The sequence below is a fragment of the Malaclemys terrapin genome, chromosome 23 (genome assembly GCF_027887155.1).
Source record: "Malaclemys terrapin pileata isolate rMalTer1 chromosome 23, rMalTer1.hap1, whole genome shotgun sequence".
NCBI lineage: Eukaryota > Metazoa > Chordata > Testudines > Emydidae > Malaclemys > Malaclemys terrapin.
Window position 1 is genome coordinate 15,749,174 of NC_071527.1, and position 16,801 is coordinate 15,765,974.

At 49.5% G+C, this 16,801-nt stretch overlaps 1 protein-coding gene across 1 annotated transcript in view; it reads left to right on the forward strand.

The window, feature by feature from the left end:
* The first annotated feature begins 6,940 nt into the window (after positions 1–6,940).
* The window catches only part of LOC128828317 (complement C3-like), an 87,603-nt gene continuing 77,742 nt past the window's right edge, over positions 6,941–16,801 (forward strand). The window contains exons 1-2 of the mRNA XM_054012875.1: positions 6,941–7,019; positions 16,367–16,562. Coding sequence (XP_053868850.1) covers positions 6,956–7,019; positions 16,367–16,562 — 260 coding nt within the window. The 5' untranslated portion in view covers positions 6,941–6,955. The remainder of the gene's footprint in view (positions 7,020–16,366; positions 16,563–16,801) is intronic.

Below are 16,801 nucleotides of genomic sequence, written 5' to 3' on the forward strand. Positions count from 1 at the left end.
TATGTCTAGCCTGTTTGTCAGAGCTGTTTTAGTTATGTTCACAGGCAAGAAAGAGGCTGCAATGTATCTTCTTTCTTTTTTTGCAATGGGAGAAGCCAGCGTCACATTGCAGCAATCTGCAAATTCAGATTATTTATTAGGTATATTACAGTGGCACATAGGAGCTGCCCCCCTTCATTGTGCTAGGCACTGTACGAACAAAAACCAAAAAATCCCTGCCCCAAAGATCTTATAGTCTGATTATTTATTGTGTGTATCACAGGAGCACCTACAGGCCCCGATCAAAAATGGGGGTACCTGGTTGTAGGTGCTGTACACCCGTACAACAAAGAGACAGTCCCTCCCTGGAGAGCAATGTAACCGTGGGGGAGGGACGGGTCATAGTTGGAAAGTTAAGCACATGAGTGTTTGCAGGTTCAGGGCTGAGTATTAGGGCTGTTTACCTCAGCTTCAGCTTTGGCTTCGAATTTCTTGTCAATTACAGAGGTAAAATTGGAGCAGCTGGTGCTGTATCCCAGCCCGGTGACACCAAACTCTGGTCACCTTTTTCCGCCTTGCAAACATTCAGTGCTTAGAACTGTCCTGTTGCAACAGCCTTCTCCCATGCACCCCCTCATGGCCTCAAGCCAGTCCAGCAGGCAGCCCCCTGCGTCAGTGTCCCCCTTTCGAGGGGCTTCTACAATAACTCACAAGCCCTTTCACAGCCCATCTCAGGCTTGGGATTATTAAATTAACAAATATTAGTTTAGTATCTATTTATTGTGTGATGTTATGATCAATCAGTATGTTATATAATATATAAAATCATTGTAAGTTCACCGGAGTTGATTTGTTGATTATAAAAGTATAAGATTGATCCGTATTTAGAGGAACTATGTAGTAGACATGAGTAAGACAAGCTGAAACGCAAGAACCTGTAGACTGAGGACTGCAAGGCTTTAGTTTAACTATTTTAGGCCTTGGAGACAAGAAATGATGGCACAAGTCCATGACCAAGAAATAACCCAAAAACTTATGGGAAAGAGGTACCAACTAGTAATATTGTGAAAGTATAAGGTCTTAAATTTAAATAATAAATGCTGTAACAACAGATATTGTCTCTAACACATGCCTTAACCACAAGATAAAGATGGTACGCCAACGTTAATGAGAACCTACACAGCCTATAGAATTTGGGGTCCTGTTGGGTATGGACTGTTGTATTGGTCTCTGGTTCATTACACACGGTTTATTAAATTATGTGTGGGTATCAAACCCAATGATCAGTGATTTGAAGGACACTGTGGCAATCCAAGATGGAGCCTGAAAACTGTCATCTTGTGACTCCATCTTGTGACCTTCTGTCCACTGCCAGCCTGGTCTGGATAAAACTGGACTGAACCGGTTTTTCCCGCCACTGGGCGATCCCCAAGGTTCCATCACCTCAGACTGTTTCCCGCCTTTCTGCGGCTCGTACCATGTTTTCCCGTCGTAGAGTCTGTAACAGAGCTGGGGTCACAGGCTGATGGGGCAGTCCATCGCAGCGACCGTGTGTGCGGTTTCGGGTCTTTGTGGCACTCGTGCGTCAGCGAAGAACGCCCTTCGTGCCCGGAGTGAAAGGACAAGAAGACGACACGTTACCATCTTGCCCGTCCTGCGCCTGGGGAACGTCGCCCTCCAGAGGGTTCCTGGTCCGCGTCTTCCGCCCTGACGTCCACCGAGGGACTCCCCAGTGCTCCTCCTCCAAGGGTTTCAATTACCCGCGGAGTAGAGGTCCTGTGTAATTCTCTCCCCCCAGACATTTACCTCTGTGTTCTGACCCTTCTCTCTTGTCAGTTCGATTTATTGTGCCCCACACCAGGGGAGAGGGGAGGAGATCTGCACCAGGCCACCGCAGAGAGCGAATCTGCTCCTTTGAGAAACAGGGGCTTGTTTCTATGCCGATACCTACAGCACTTTCCACATTCAGAGTTATCTTGGCTCCCCTTTGAGAGAACAGTCCCTTGTGTTTCCAGGGGACACAGACCAGTAAGAAAGAGCGGGGTGACACTTCCATGTACATGTGCAGATGTAGGTATAGACAGACTCACAGAAGAAGAAGGGGTGCCCAGAGCAGGAAAATTGAGCTTCCTATGGGAAACTCCCGCAGGAACCACACCCGTATCGATCCATCCATGAGCCGGCCAACAGACCCTAACAGCATCTAGGAGGATGTGAGTATGTCGGTAGGTATAACTGGTACGTGGTACTTATCTCTAGGAATTGTATATGCTGTGACATTTATAACTTTGTTGGTAACTTTAATAACACTACTAAAAGACAGACGCTCTTGTAATTGTTGGTGTTATTTACCTGTGGTAACACGTGTTCCTATGAACTCTAGATCCAGAACAAACAGCGATAACTCTGTTGAACTTGAGACTGAAGCCAACAGAGCTGATCCCACTGAAGTAGGATTAACATTAAATAGAACAAAAGGCCCCATCTCCCTAGAAATTCCCCTCTCTCCACATTACTGCTGCTCTAAGCTCTTTACAGGGCAATCAGCTGACCCCTGCTCAGGGGAGCCTCCTTAGTAATTAGGGTTGTCTGGCCCCAGGCCTCTAGCCCTTCACAGGCCAGCCACCCACAAGCCCCATCCCACATGCAGAGTCAAAACTGACAGCATGCGGCCAGTGTTGCCAACTCTCATGATTTGACTGCACGGCTTGCAAGATTTGGTGTTTCCCTTGAACCGCCAGCTTCTCCGAATCCTGTGAATATGTGAGGATCTCGGCTTTTGTTGACATCAAATGGAAGTTTCTAGCACTGCTGATTGGGGACGAAAGCTTGAAAATGTGGCCTGAGCAGGACCCTAAAAGGCTCAGAAACCCAAAGATAAATAAAAAGAACCTCCGGTTTGTTGTTTTTATAAAAATCTTGTGAGTGTCCAACCAATCCCGTGATTTTGGGGGCCTGACTCATCTTTGGAAGGCGTGGCGTTGGCACTGCTGTGCCATGTCCAAAGACCAGACTTTTCTGCAGTGACTCAGCACCTTTATAAGGGGTCTTGGGTTTTAGAGCACCCGCCCCTCTGAAAATCAGGGCTTGAAAGCGCGTCAGGTTGGGCGTTTCAAAACTGCAGGCCCCCAACTCCCTCTTGCGAATGTTGGCCAGGGTCTCTTCAGGGAAATGCCCCATTCCCACAAATATGTAAGGGGTCCCCTTACTAACACTCAGTGGGGGTGTTTTGGTTGGCTAGCTCCCAGTAGCAAAAGAAAAGGGGAGGGGTCGATGAGAAATCAGGACCTTGAGACTGACAGTCCCCAGCAACAATGGGGAGAGGCCAATGCCCCAGGTCAGCCTAATTGACAGGGCAGGCAGCTAATCAGAGAGTCAGGAGGCCGGGGGGTCCCATCCTTATCCTCTGTGTTAGCTGGAATTGCCCGGGTCAGTCAGCGTGCGGCCGAGCTAAGGAGAAAGCAGGAGTCCAAGCTGAGCTGGGGAGAGCGAGGGGGACCCTGGGCAGCGGGCCCAGCGCAGTGAGATGCCCCCAGCCAAGGCGCCCTGCAAGCCAGACTTTGAGGGGGATCATAACCCCGACGGGGCAGGGGCGACGCTGGGAAGAAGGGTCCTGCCACCTAGAGCCTGAGGGCGTGTGGCCACCGCCAGAGCAAGTGTCCAACCCACAGCGTCTCTGCAGCACAGCCAGGGCCTGAGAAGGGGCCTGGGACTTGTGAGGAACAGACTGAACGTCCCTGACATCCCAGAGACCCTGGCTGTGATGTCCCTGTGCCACCGAGCAGGGTGACGGGCTTTCCTTTAACCTTTTCCATGTTTTCCTTATTTTTAAAATTGATTGTTTAGTAAATTGTATTTGCTTTGAACTGTATGTAATGATCAGTGGGTAGCTCATCCACTTTGGTCCCCACTTGACACCCAGCTCTCACCTGTGGCTCCAAGGAGCTGTCAGCATGCGGCAGCGGCCCCACCCCGGAGACCGTCTCGGCTGGCGGGCTAAACCAGGTGAGGGTAGCCGATGAGTATGAGACTCTCGGTGAGTCAGGGCCTGTCTACCCATTGCATACGAAGGCTGGATCCGGCTGACTGAGGCAACCTGGTTCAACCTGGTTCAATGGTCAGGAAGGCGGTGACAGCAAGCCTTGTGGAACACTTAAGAGCAGGACAAGACACGTAGGCGTCCTGGTCATCCACTGCGCCCTGCCCTATCTCCAGCCGTCTCGACTTCTGTCCTGCCACTGGATACAGATAGGAACTGGGAAGAGAGAGTGAGGTTGACGTCGCGCAACTCTCCCTCACTTTAATCCAATTCACACGCAAGTCTCGACATCATATCATATCATATTACATCATATCAAGTCCTGTGGTGATGGACGAGCGACGAAGCAGCAGGTGTGAATACACTGGGAGCTATAGCCATGGACCTGCACATAGGCGGCTCAGGCATAATGGTCGTTCCTCTCTGACCGAAGCAGCAGTGGAGCTCGGCATCTTCTTGAGCGACTGAGCAGCCCCATTCAGGATTGCACTGCTCACCTCCGTAGAACGAGGAGGGGGCTAGAAAAGGGGCCCTAAACATTGCCTGCTTCACCTTACCCTGGCCAGCATACCGCGGCTGGCGGGGATCCCACAAAAGCGGTCGAACAAAAACAAAACTTAGAGTGACACCGATCACTATTGGCACATGGAATGTGCACACGTTACTGGACAACATCACAGCAGACAGACCGGAGAGAAGAACAGCACTTGTCGCTAGAGAGCTCGCACGCTACAACATTGACATTGCAGCCCTTAGCGAAACTTGCCTTGCTAATGCAGGACAGCTGTCCGAGTCAGGTGGTGGCTATACATTCTTCTGGAGTGGCCGCAGCAGGGATGAGCGTCGCGAATCTGGAGTTGGCTTCGCCATCAAGAATCATCTTGTTCGGAAACTTGCCAGTTCCCCCAAGGGTATGAATGACCGGCTCATGACAATGCAGCTTCCGCTTCAAAAAGGAAAACAAGCTATTTTGATCAGCGCATATGCTCTTACAATGAACAACCCAGAGGATGCGAAGGATAAATTCTACGAAGAATTAGGTACTCTGCTATCGTCAGTGCACCGCATAGACAAGCTGATTGTGCTTGGCGATTTTAACGCAAGAGTCGGATGCGATGCTGCAGCCTGGGAAGGAGTCATCAGGAAAAATGGAGTGGGAAAGCGTAACAGCAATGGCCTGTTACTGCTGAAAACTTGTGCAGCACATGACCTTCTGATCAGCAATACGGTCTTCTGCCTTCCTACCCGTAACAGGACTTGGTGGATGTATCCCCATTCCAAGCACTGGCATTTGATCGATTATGTCATCATCAGGAGAAGGGACAGACAAGATGTCAGGGTTACAAAAGCTATGTGTGGCGCTGACTGTTGGACGGATCATAGGCTCATAGTATCCAAAATGAAGCTCCGTATCATGCCGAAGAGACGACCACAAGGCTGTAAGGCTCTCAAAAGGATCAACGTGTCGAAGCTGAAGAACAGCCGCATCACTGAAAATCTAGCGGAAGACCTAGAGAATGAGCTTGCTGATCTTCGTATTGAGGATGATGCTGAGAAAGACTGGGAGCGATTCCGCAACACTGTCCATACAGCTGCATTGAAGGTATTGGGGCCCTCCACATGCAGGCGGCAAGACTGGTTTGACGAAAATGATGCAGAAATCCAGGCCTGTCTTGCTGAGAAGCACCGCCTGCATCGTGCATATCAAAACGATCCATCCTCAGCGGCAAAGAAGACCGCCTTTATCAACGCTCGCAGAACAGTACAGAACCGACTGGGCAAAATGCAGGACTTGTGGCTGAGCACCAAAGCAGATGAAATACAGGCATATGCGGACAGGAACGACTATAAGCGGTTTTATGAAGCCCTCAACACACTCTATGGTCCACAGTCTTCTGGGAGCTTTCCCCTCCTGAACTCGGATGGTACTGTGCTCCTTACAGAGAAGACGCAGATTCTCCAGAGATGGGATGAACACTTTGAAGCAATTCTCAATCGCCCCTCAGTCATCAATGATGAGGCCATTGACAAGATGCCTCAGGTTGCAGTCAATGACTCCATGTCGAAATTTGGCTGTCCAGACAGATTTATACGAATGGTACGTCAATTTCATCACGGTATGATGGCTCGTGTCCTGGATGACGGTGAAACATCTGAGGCCTTCCCAGTCACCCCAACGGCATCAAGCAAGGGTGTGTTTTAGCACCCACTTTGTTCAGCATGATATTCTCTGCCACTTTGACTGATGCCTTTCAACACTGCACTGAAGGAGTAGGCCTGAAGTATAGAACTGACGGGAAACTATTCAATCTGAGGCGACTGCATGCCATCACCAAGGTGAAGGAAACTGTACTTTGAGACTTTCTCTTTGCCAATGATTGTGCTCTGAATGCTAGTACAAAGCCAGAAATGCAAGCCAGTATGGAAAAGTTTTCAACTGCATGCAACAACTTCGGTCTCACTATTAACATCAAGAAGACTGAGGTCATGCACCAGCCAGCTCCCCACGCTCCGTACTCAGAACTGTCCATCATTGTAAATGGGCAGAGACTTCAGACAGTGGACCACTTCATGTACCTGGGCAGTACTCTTTCCCGAGCAGCGTCAATCGACGATGAAGGAAACTGCAGAATTGCTAAAGCCAGCTCTGCATTTGGCCGATTGCGCTCCAACGTTTGGGAACATCGCGGGATCAGCCTGCCAACGAAGCTGAAGGTCTACCGAGCAGTGGTGCTTCCAACTCTGCTGTATGCCTGCGAGACGTGGACTGTCTATCGGAGTCATGCACGAAGGCTCAATCACGTCCACATTTCCTGTCTGCGAAAGCTTCTAAACCACTCCCCCGCTTACACATACACTATGATCTCCACTGATCATTGCGACAGGGCTGACAAGCTGAATGCAAACACAGCCAGCAGGTAGACAGCAGATCCTCCCATGGCACCAGAAGACGCCTCTTCTCCCAGAAACATCTGCCTTTTGTTCGGATGCCTCTTCTGTTGTGAGCTAACCCCCGGGCAGTGGTCAATATATAATTGCAGAAGCTCCCAGACCCCCAGCACTAACTTGATCTCAGGACAGGGGAGGTGGGGTGGGTTAGCGTCCCCGCCGCTCAGTCGGGAAGCAGAAGAGGCTACTTTAAGAGGATGATTTTAGTGAATTTCATGCTGGGGGAAGGTACTAGACGAATGGATTTATGGTCTCTATTTATAGCCAGGGGTACAGGACGTCCCTTGGCAATGTGCCTCCACCCCTAATCTAGGAGATAAGGCCCTCTATTGGCAGGACGGGCAATTTCAGTTCTCTGGTCCATTTCACTGCCTACTCGTGCCTGTGGTTTTGTAACGCGGGCGCGTTTTATCTAGGTATTGCACAGAGAACTCCCCCCCCCAACATTTCAGGTGGCTAAAGCAGGACGCAGCGCCACTCGGGTGCTTGGCCCACTCACCCTCTTTGGACGGAGGTGGATGGGCCAAATGTGAGTGGTGTTGTAGCCCAGCACCCGGGCTCACTATGCCACTCACGTTTGGCTCACTCGCCCCTCCATAGGTGGCGTCAGAGGGCTGGGGAAGCCAAACCTGAGCAGCACTGCAAACCCGTGCACTAGGTCGCAGTGCCACAGAGTTTGGGGGCTCCTCAAACTGGGGGCCCAAAGCAAACAGCCCCTCTGGGCGACCCAGAATGCAGGAAATGTTCACTCCAACCAGGGCAGGGGGCTTGGGGGGGGGGTGAAAGTGGGACAGTCCCATGAACCCCAGGGCTGTTGGGAGGTCTGGAACACCCGCCCCCCCCCCCCATTCCAGAATGACTTTCAGACATTTGGAGGGGAAATGAACCTTTTTAATGACATTCAGCCAAACGACAACCCCCTCAACAACCTGCACGTCCTGCCCGTTCACTGGCAATGCAGTGAGGGGGAGGGAGCAGAGTCAGGGCTTAGAGAGGCTGGGACAGAGGCAGGATGGGACAATTGTGCTCTGTACAATCCACAGAGATCGTACTTGCCAAGAGAAACCTGTCTGTGCCATAAGGTCTTGTTTACCTTCTACATCAAGGAAGCACCAGGAAGGGGAAGAAAGATGATCTTGTGGTTAAGACACAAAACTAAGGAGTCAGGACTCCTGGGTTCTATTTCCAGCTCCGGGGGTGTGTGTGTGTGTGTGTGGAAGAGTGGGATTGAGTGGGCAGAACTGGCCCGTGGTCTATTCTAGCTGAGGTAGGGGAGGGTTATCTAATGGTTAGAGAAGGGAACTGTGGGTCAGGACTTCTGGGTTCTATTCCTAGCTTAGAGAGGGGCCTGTGATCTATGGGTTAAAGAAGAGGATGAGTAGTCAGGGCTATGGGTTCTACTCCTTGCTACGGGAGTATGGTTGAATGGTTAGAGAAGAAGGGGGTGGGGCAGGACACCTGGTTCTGTTCCTGTCATGGGCTTGCTGTGTGATATTAGCCAAGATGCTCAGAACCAAAATAGCAAAAGCAGCCTTTAATTCTGAATACCTCCATTTTTGGGGGTGCCCAGTGTGAGCTATGAAGGCCTGAGTTTTACAGGGGTTCAGCGTCCGCAGAGCCCATTGTCTGCGCGGCCCGGGACCCAGCGATCCTACCAGGGAACCTGAGAAACAGCCAACCCTGGGGAAAGGAAGCTGGCCTCGGAAGCCTGGTACACCTCTACCTGGATATAATGCGGTCCTCAGGAACCAAAAAATCTTACCACGTTATAGGTGAAACCGCGTTATATTGAACTTGCTTTGGCCCCGCCAAACAGCCTGGCCCCACCCCCTGTCCGACCCCCACCTACTTCCCGCCCCCTGACTGACCCCTCGGAACCCCCAACCCATCCAACCTCCCCGGCTCCTTGTCCCTTGACTACCCCCTCCAGAGAATCACCCCCTGCCCCTAATCACCCCCAGGATTCCCACGCCCTATCCAATGCTCCCGTTCCCCATCCCCTGACCTCCCTGCCCCCAAAACCTCTGAATCATCCAACTCCCCCTGCTCCCTGTCCCCTGACCTCCCCCCCCCAGACCCTCTGCCCCTTATCCAACCTCTCAGCCCCGGCCCGGCACCCTTAACACGCTACTCAGAGCAGCGTGTCAGAGCCAGACATGCTGACGCATTGATCCACCGGTGTGCGCAGCCCCGCGCTCCAGAGAGCTGCTTTACCACGTTATACCCGAATTCGTGTCATATCGGGTCGCGTTATATTGGGGTAGAGGTGTATCTGGTTATTAGTTTGCTAATAAAGCCAACTTCCGGGAAGAGAGTGCAATTGGCCGTGAGTAATGTGTTTGGACAGGCTGGGGGTGCCGCCTGCTCACAGGTTCCCAGAATCCTCCGCACCAAAGCGATGAACCTCAGATTTGGAGAAATCTCTGAATATGTTTGAGAGTTAAAATTCCTCTATTTCCCATCAATCCTGGGTAAACAGTGAAGAAATCAAGGATTGTGCGGGGTTGACAGGAACTGGCAACGCAGAGCTGACGTGGATTCAGGGATGGGAGGGTATCTGGGGGAGAGTGGGGGAAGTGCCTCATACCTTCCAGTGTAGCAACAGGTTGGAATTTCCTTGTAATCTCTGTGGACATGAGGTGCGGGGCATGCCGGCCTCTTAGGAAACCCCAGAAAAAGAAAACTCAGTAGTTGCCTCTTCTGTATCTTAAATGGGTAGGGGGTGGGGTAGGTTAGAGCAAAAGGGCTGGGCGTCAGGATTCCTGGGTTCTGTTCCAGCTCTGGCAGGGGAGTTGTGTCTAGTGGTCAGGAGCGGCGCCAGTGTTTTTGGCGCCCTAGGCAGGGGTCCTTCCGCACTCCCGGTTGTCATCAGCAATTCTGCGGCGGGGGGGTCCTTCCGCACTCGGTCTTCGGGGCATTTCGGCGGCGGGTCCCGGAGCGAGTGAAGGACCCGCTGCAGAATTGCCGCCGAAGACCCGGAGCGCGGAAGGACCCCCCGCCGCCGAATTGCTGCCCCCCCCAAATCCTGGTACCCTAGGCGACCGCCTAGGTCACCTAAATGGAAGTGCCGGCCCTGCTAGTGGTTAGAGCGGTGTGTATACTGGGACTCAGGACTCCTGGGTTCTGTCTCCAGCACTGGGAGGAGAGTGGGGTCTCATGGTTAGAGTGGTGTTGTGATAAATGAAGAGGGGTGGGGGTAGCTCCCTTTTATGGACAGCCAGTAGCTATAAAATCCCTCTTTGTAGCTGTTCTCCAATTGCTCTACCTGTAAAGGGTTAATAAGTCTCACTGCTATGCATAGGTAAAAGGAAGTGAGTGGGAACCTGTCCAAAAGAGCCAGTGGGAAGGCTAGAACTTTTTAAAATTGGAACGACTCCCCGTCTGTCTGTTCTGTTGTTGTTCTCCTGGGGAGAGGCAGACAGGGCAGAGCTATGCAGTAAGAAGCTTGGGCCAGGTATGAAAAATCATTAGTATCATACCTAGAAACTACTCATGTAAAACCCCAGATATGTAAGTAGATCAGGAAATGTCTAGGGAGACATGATTAGGTTTATCCTTTTTATTTCTTTATGGCTTGTGGATTCCTCTGTGCTAACCCCGGTGCTTTTGTTTTGCTTGTATCCTTTAAGCTGGAGCTCAAGAAAGCTATTCTTGGTACTTAATCCTTGTAGCTGCTCTTTTAAAATCTAGCAAGTTCCCACATGTATTTTCTCCCTTTTTTTAAAATAAAATTTACTGTTTTTAAGAACAGAATTAATTTTTTGTGTCTTAAGAGGTTTCTTCATGTTGTTTAATTAGCTAGTGTAATAGCTGATTTTTTTTTTAATTTATCAGCTCACACCCAGGGGTGTGTGAAAGGGCTTGAGGGTACCCCACAGGAAGGAATTCCCAAGTGCTCCTTCCTGGGCTCTTAAAGGGGTTCTGCACTTGGGTGGTGGCAGCATCTACCAATCCAAGGTCAGAGAAAACCTGTAACCTTGGGAGTTTAATACAAGCCTGGAGTGGCCAGTATTAATTTTTAGAATCCTTGCGGACCCCAACCTTCAGCTGGGACTTAGAACTGCTGGGGTCTGTCCTCAGCACGGGGAGGAGAATGGGGTCTAACGGTTAGAGCAGTGTGGATACTAGTACTTAGAATTCCTGGATGCTATCAGCAGCCCTGGGAGGAGAGTGGGGTCTAATGGTTAGAGTGGTTTATATACTGGGACTCAAAATTCCTGGGTTCTATCCCCAGCACTGGGAGGAGAATGGGATTAGTGGTTAGAGAGATGTGTATACTGGAATTCAGAACTCCTGGGTTCTATCTTCAGCACTGAGAGGCAAGTGTGGTCCGGTGCAGTGGTTCTCAAACTTGGGCCGCCGCTTGTTCAGGAAAAGCCCCTGGTTTGCCCACCTCTGAAGTAGCAGGAGATGTTGTGTGTTTCCCAACTGACACAGCTAAGACAGTGGGTGAGCTGTAAGGCCGTCCAGCTGCTAGCAAACTGGCATGCAAATAATCCCATCTGCAAATACTGGGGCATGCAGTTAAACACAGCGGTATGACATGCCAATAAACCAATATGCAAAATAAATTGGTATGCAAATCAGAAGCATGCAGCAAAGCTAATGGGAGTCGTTGTGGCACTTACAGACTAGCACATTTATTTGGGCATAAGCTTTCGATGCAGCTGATGAAATGGGTTATACCCCACAAAAGCTTATGCCCAAATACATTTTTTAATCTCTAAGGTGCCACAAGGACTCCTAGTTGTTTTTGCTGATACAGACTAACATGGCTACTCCTCTGAAAGCTAATGGGTTTTTCCAGCTTTACTCTTAGCACAGTAACAGCAACTTTTAGCCCCTGGTACTAAGGCACTGCCTTTCACTGAAAATCCCCATAGGTTTCCCCTTCTCATGTTCCCCCTTGTTTTAAAATTGCAGCAGGGACCTGTTGCCCAATAAATCCTTCCTCACTCGAGTATTGAACCCAGTTCTTTATCCAGCCGAAATCACAGTCCACACATGTGTTTGTTCAATAACAAGCGCAGGTTGTCTGTGGGTTGGAGGGTCAGGGCCATGTTCATCTGAATCGATCTAATATTAAATTATTCAATGTGAAAGGTTGAATTTTCCAGAAGCCTGTGTCTGAAATTCAGCAAGTGTGCCTAGAAGCGTGCAGTCCCCGGATATTTCACACAGCAGCTACAAGGTGGCTCGCTAATCCTGCAAATCGCACGTCTTGGGCACACTGCATTTCTTTTACATTCTTTCTGTAGCAACTTGTGGCAAATAGTATAAAGTGCAGATCTTAAACTGCAGTTCCTGGGGGTCACCTCAGGCTAAATTTACTGTTATGACATTTCTTTCTATTTTCCAAGTCGCACTGTTTGGCTTTTGTGTTTTCACATTTCACTTTTCATCATCGCTCCGATCTCACTGAGAGCATTGTTTTGATGTGTTGTAGAGCAGTGATTTAGGGTGCACATGAGTGCAGGCTTTGTGAAATGGGGCCCAGAAAGAGTTTTTGGGAAAAGTCTGGACTCCTCCTCCTATCTCGTCCCTTGACTTCTAATTACATTTTTCAGTAGTTCCTTTTCTGACCTTTCAGAAGTATGCGCTGAAATGAATCAAATACTTTATTTCATAAGTAGAAATACACCCCTTGAATTCTGCTTGCAGCGCTGGTCGCCCCATCTCAAAAAAGGTGTATTAGAAATGGAATAGGTATAGAGAAGGGCAACAAAAATGGTTAAAGAATTAAGCTTCCATATGAGAAGAGATTGAAAAATCTGGGGCTCTTCATCTTGGAAAAGAACTGAATAAGGAGAGACATGACAGAAGTGTATAGAATCAGGACTGGTGCGGAGAAAGTGACTAAGGAAGTGTTATTTACCCCTTCACATAACACAAGAACCTGGGGTCACCCGATTAAATTAATAGGCAGCAGGTTTAAAACAACCAAAAGGAAGTACCAGTACTTCAGACATCATGTAGGCAACCTGTGGAACTCATTGCCAGGAGATGTGGTGAAGGCCAAAACTATAACTGGGTTCAAAAAAGAACTAGATAAATTCATGGAGGATAGATCCATTAGAGGCAATTAGCCAAGATGAGCAGCAATGTAACCCCATGCTGTGAGTGTCCCTAAGCCTCTGAGTGCCAGACACTGGGACTGGATGACAGGGGATGTATCACTTGATAATTGCCCTGTCTTGTTCATTCCCTTTGAAACACCTGGCATTGGCCACTGTCGGAAGACAGGATACTGGGCTAGGACCATTGGTCTGACCCAGTATGGCCGTTCTTATGTTCTTACATTGATAATCCTCTTTCCACTGCTGGGAAGTCATTGTTAGGACAGAAAGGGCAAGATTAACCCTTTCATTGCATGGCCACTCATCCCCCACCAGTCCTAGAATAGTCAGAGAATTACAGTATAGTACAGCCTGGCAGAGTGGTCACGGTCCAGCCGTTCTCTGTCTTCCTTATTCAGATTGTAAACAGTCTCTCATCATGAATCCGTGCAGCACCTGGCACAACAGGGCACTAATCTCAGCTGGGGCAGGGGCTGTCCCTCACTAAGTTACTATGCAGCGCCTGGCACAATGGGGCATTGATCTCAGCTGGGGCCTCTAGGCACTGCTGTGATACAAATAATAATAAATGTTCATTAATGAGAGCACAAAATCTACTTGCCCATTGATAGTGGGACAACTAATGACATTTTACCTGCCTGCTAAAATAAATGTGCAAGGCTGGTGTGTGGATTATGGATTATTATTGTATACTCACCCCCAAATCGAGACCGGATACCTTTCTGGAAGGTATATGCTTAAGTGGGTCACCAGTTATTGGGCTCAATACAGGGGGAACTGAGTGAAATACAATAGCCTGTGCGTTGCAGGAGGTCAGACTGGATGATCAGTTGGTCTCGTGAAAATCTGTGCGTTTTGGACCAGATCTTGCCTCGGCCAGTATAAATCGGTGTCATTCCACTGACGGGAGTGGGGGTAAACGGCTTGACATCAGCTGAGCATCCGTTCCATTCAATACTCACTACTCATTCAATACAGTAACTCCACTGAGACCAGCCTGTGATCTGACCCTGAGTGTATAAATTAACGCGTTGGGGCAGGGACTGCATCTTGCTGTGTGTAGGTACAGCGCCTAGGACAGTGGGCTCCCGATCTCAGCTGGGGTTACCCTAATACCAGGCCACAAACACGACTTGCTCCCTGTCACCCTGATGGAAAAAGTAAAATCTTGCTAGTAAAACAAAGGGCGAGGCTGATTATTACAGTAGATTCAAGTCTTGGGCCTTGGGCTCACACACGGATTTGGGGCCAGCGCCTCGGCTGGTGCAAACCAGCATTGCTCTAACGAAGTCAATGGAAGTTGGGCCGTTTACGCCAAGTGAGGATATGGTCTTCGGGTCTTAAATGGAGCTAGGGATGGCAGCATCTGCCCAGCTCTGTATTTATTATTCATATAGCATTAGCACCTCGAGGGCCCAGCATGCTAGGCGCTGGTCATACATAGCAAGGGGCAGTGGCTCTGTCCCAGAGATTCATCATCCAGAGGCAATGCTAGAGGTCACACTGCAGGTCAGGGGCAGAGGCTGGAAGAGAATTCAGATTTCCTGGGTCCCAGGCGACTGCCTTAGCCATGACACCACGTTGCTTTTACTTTCACTGCTCCCATTCTATTGAGCCCTCCTTGGTCCCGCTAGTCATATGGCATTGTCACTGCTCAGACTTGTGACACCCGTTGTTTGGTAAGCCCAGTTGGCTGTTTAGCTGTAAGTAAATATGTTGCAACTGGATGTCTTTGGATATTGTCCAGACTGAAGCCCTGTCCAAATACCACTGCCAGGAAAAGAAACATGTTTCTGGAAACCTGCTGATAACCTGCCTTCCCCCATTAACCCTTCACTGGTTTGCAGTGGTTTGCTTTTACCCAGAGGAAGGAAAAAACAGACTCTATGATGAGTGATCTCAGTGGGGCGAGGCAGGTTCATACCAGCGGAGGATCTGGCCCAGAGATCTGAAGGTCTGGTTCATCAAGGAGGTTAACCTCTAAAAGGCCAGGTACTGGATTACAGGGTTATTGCAGGTGAACACTGATAGGTTAACCGGTGTCTGTGCAAATTGCTGTTTCAAGCTTCAAAGCCACCAAAGGGATTTTGATACCCATCTGCCATTAAAATGTGTCTGAATCTCCTACATGGCTTTGAAGATGCCAACCGTCATGTATTGTTTAGGGGCACAGGAACTGCCACACTGGATCAGACATTTCAGAGCCAGGTGCAAGAAACTCTACTGTGGACAATTATAGCCTGCCCAGGGGGGACATTACTTCTTAACACCCATTGCCTTATGTCCTGAAGCAGGAATATCAAGTGGCAATGAGTTCCACAGGCTAATTCCACATTATTATTTCCTTTGATCAGTTTTATGTTACCTGGCAGTAGCACCCAAAGGCCTTCTTTGTGCTAGGTGCTGTGCAAACATACAGAGCAGGTGTAGATGATGGGTGGTCGAACATGCTGGTCCCACCATTGCTACCAGCAGCATAGATTTCCTAATAGAGTGTAGCGGAGTCCTGGCCTAAGAGACAGTTTCTGCCCCAAAGGTTTTACAACCCAAGTGAGTGGAATAGACAGAGAGATCCACCCTTCCGGGGCTCTCTTCACGACTGGGACTGCTTTCTCTACTGAAACAATGAGGAGTACTTGTGGCACCTTATAGACTAACAAATTTATTTGGGCATAAGCTTTCGTGAAGTGGAAAATACAGTAGGAAGATATATATAGCAGTACTGCTATCTTCCTACTGTATTTTCCACTCAGTGCATCTGATGAAGTGGGTTTTAGCCCACGAAAGCTTATGCCCAAATAATTTTGTTAGTCTCTATGGTGCCACAAGTACTCCTCCTTGTTTTTGCTGATGCAGACTAACACGGCTACCACTCTGAAACCTTTCTCTACTGAAACATCCCAGGACTTGCCCAAAGTAAAACAGAGACAAAAGGCAAAGCCAGGAACAGAACCCAGGAATCCTGATTCTTAGCCTGCCTCCTCGTTGTAATCCAGTAGATCCCACTCCCCTCCCAGAGCTAGGAATATAACCCAATTGTCCTGACTCCCAAGCCCCCCTGCTTTAACCCATTTGAACCTATTCCTCATTCACAGCTGGGAGCAGAAACCAGGAGTCCTGACTTTCAGCCCTCCCTCTCCATGCTAGGCTTGAACTGCGGTATTGATCAGAGCCCCACCATTCTGATCTGTGGCCAGCACCTTGGCGTGGAGTAAACACAACCACAGCCTCAGGTCCCTAATTCCAACTCCCCCCTTAGAAAGACAAATAAACTCTTGTGTCAAGGGAGTGAAGAAAATATCGTTTGTTCTGAACTTTTCAGGTTTCCTGGACTCCTCCCCCTCACTGACTAACCCGCCCAGCTGTGTGCACGAGGGCTCAGCTTACAGGCAACTCAGGATAAATAGCCCCGGAGGAGCTACTTCTCCTGACCCTCCTGTCCTCATCATGGGGGGCTCTGCTCTCTGCCTGGTGGCCGTGTTTGCTTTCTACTTCCCGGCTGTTTCTCACAGCCAACTGTAAGTACCCCGCGCTTGTGCCACGGTGATGGGGATATTAACCTGGGTTCGTTACATGGCTGCCAATGGAAACCAAGCTCAATTTTCCTCTCTTCTCTGCTACTGCGTGTGGAGTGGGAACAGGCTGCAGAAATTCTCTTCCTCACCTAGTCCAACCCTCTTCTCCCTCGCTCAGTTCCGAGGCTAATTTGGGGGTTTGGAAGATGGAATTTTTTTTGGAAGATGGATTTTGAGCCTCA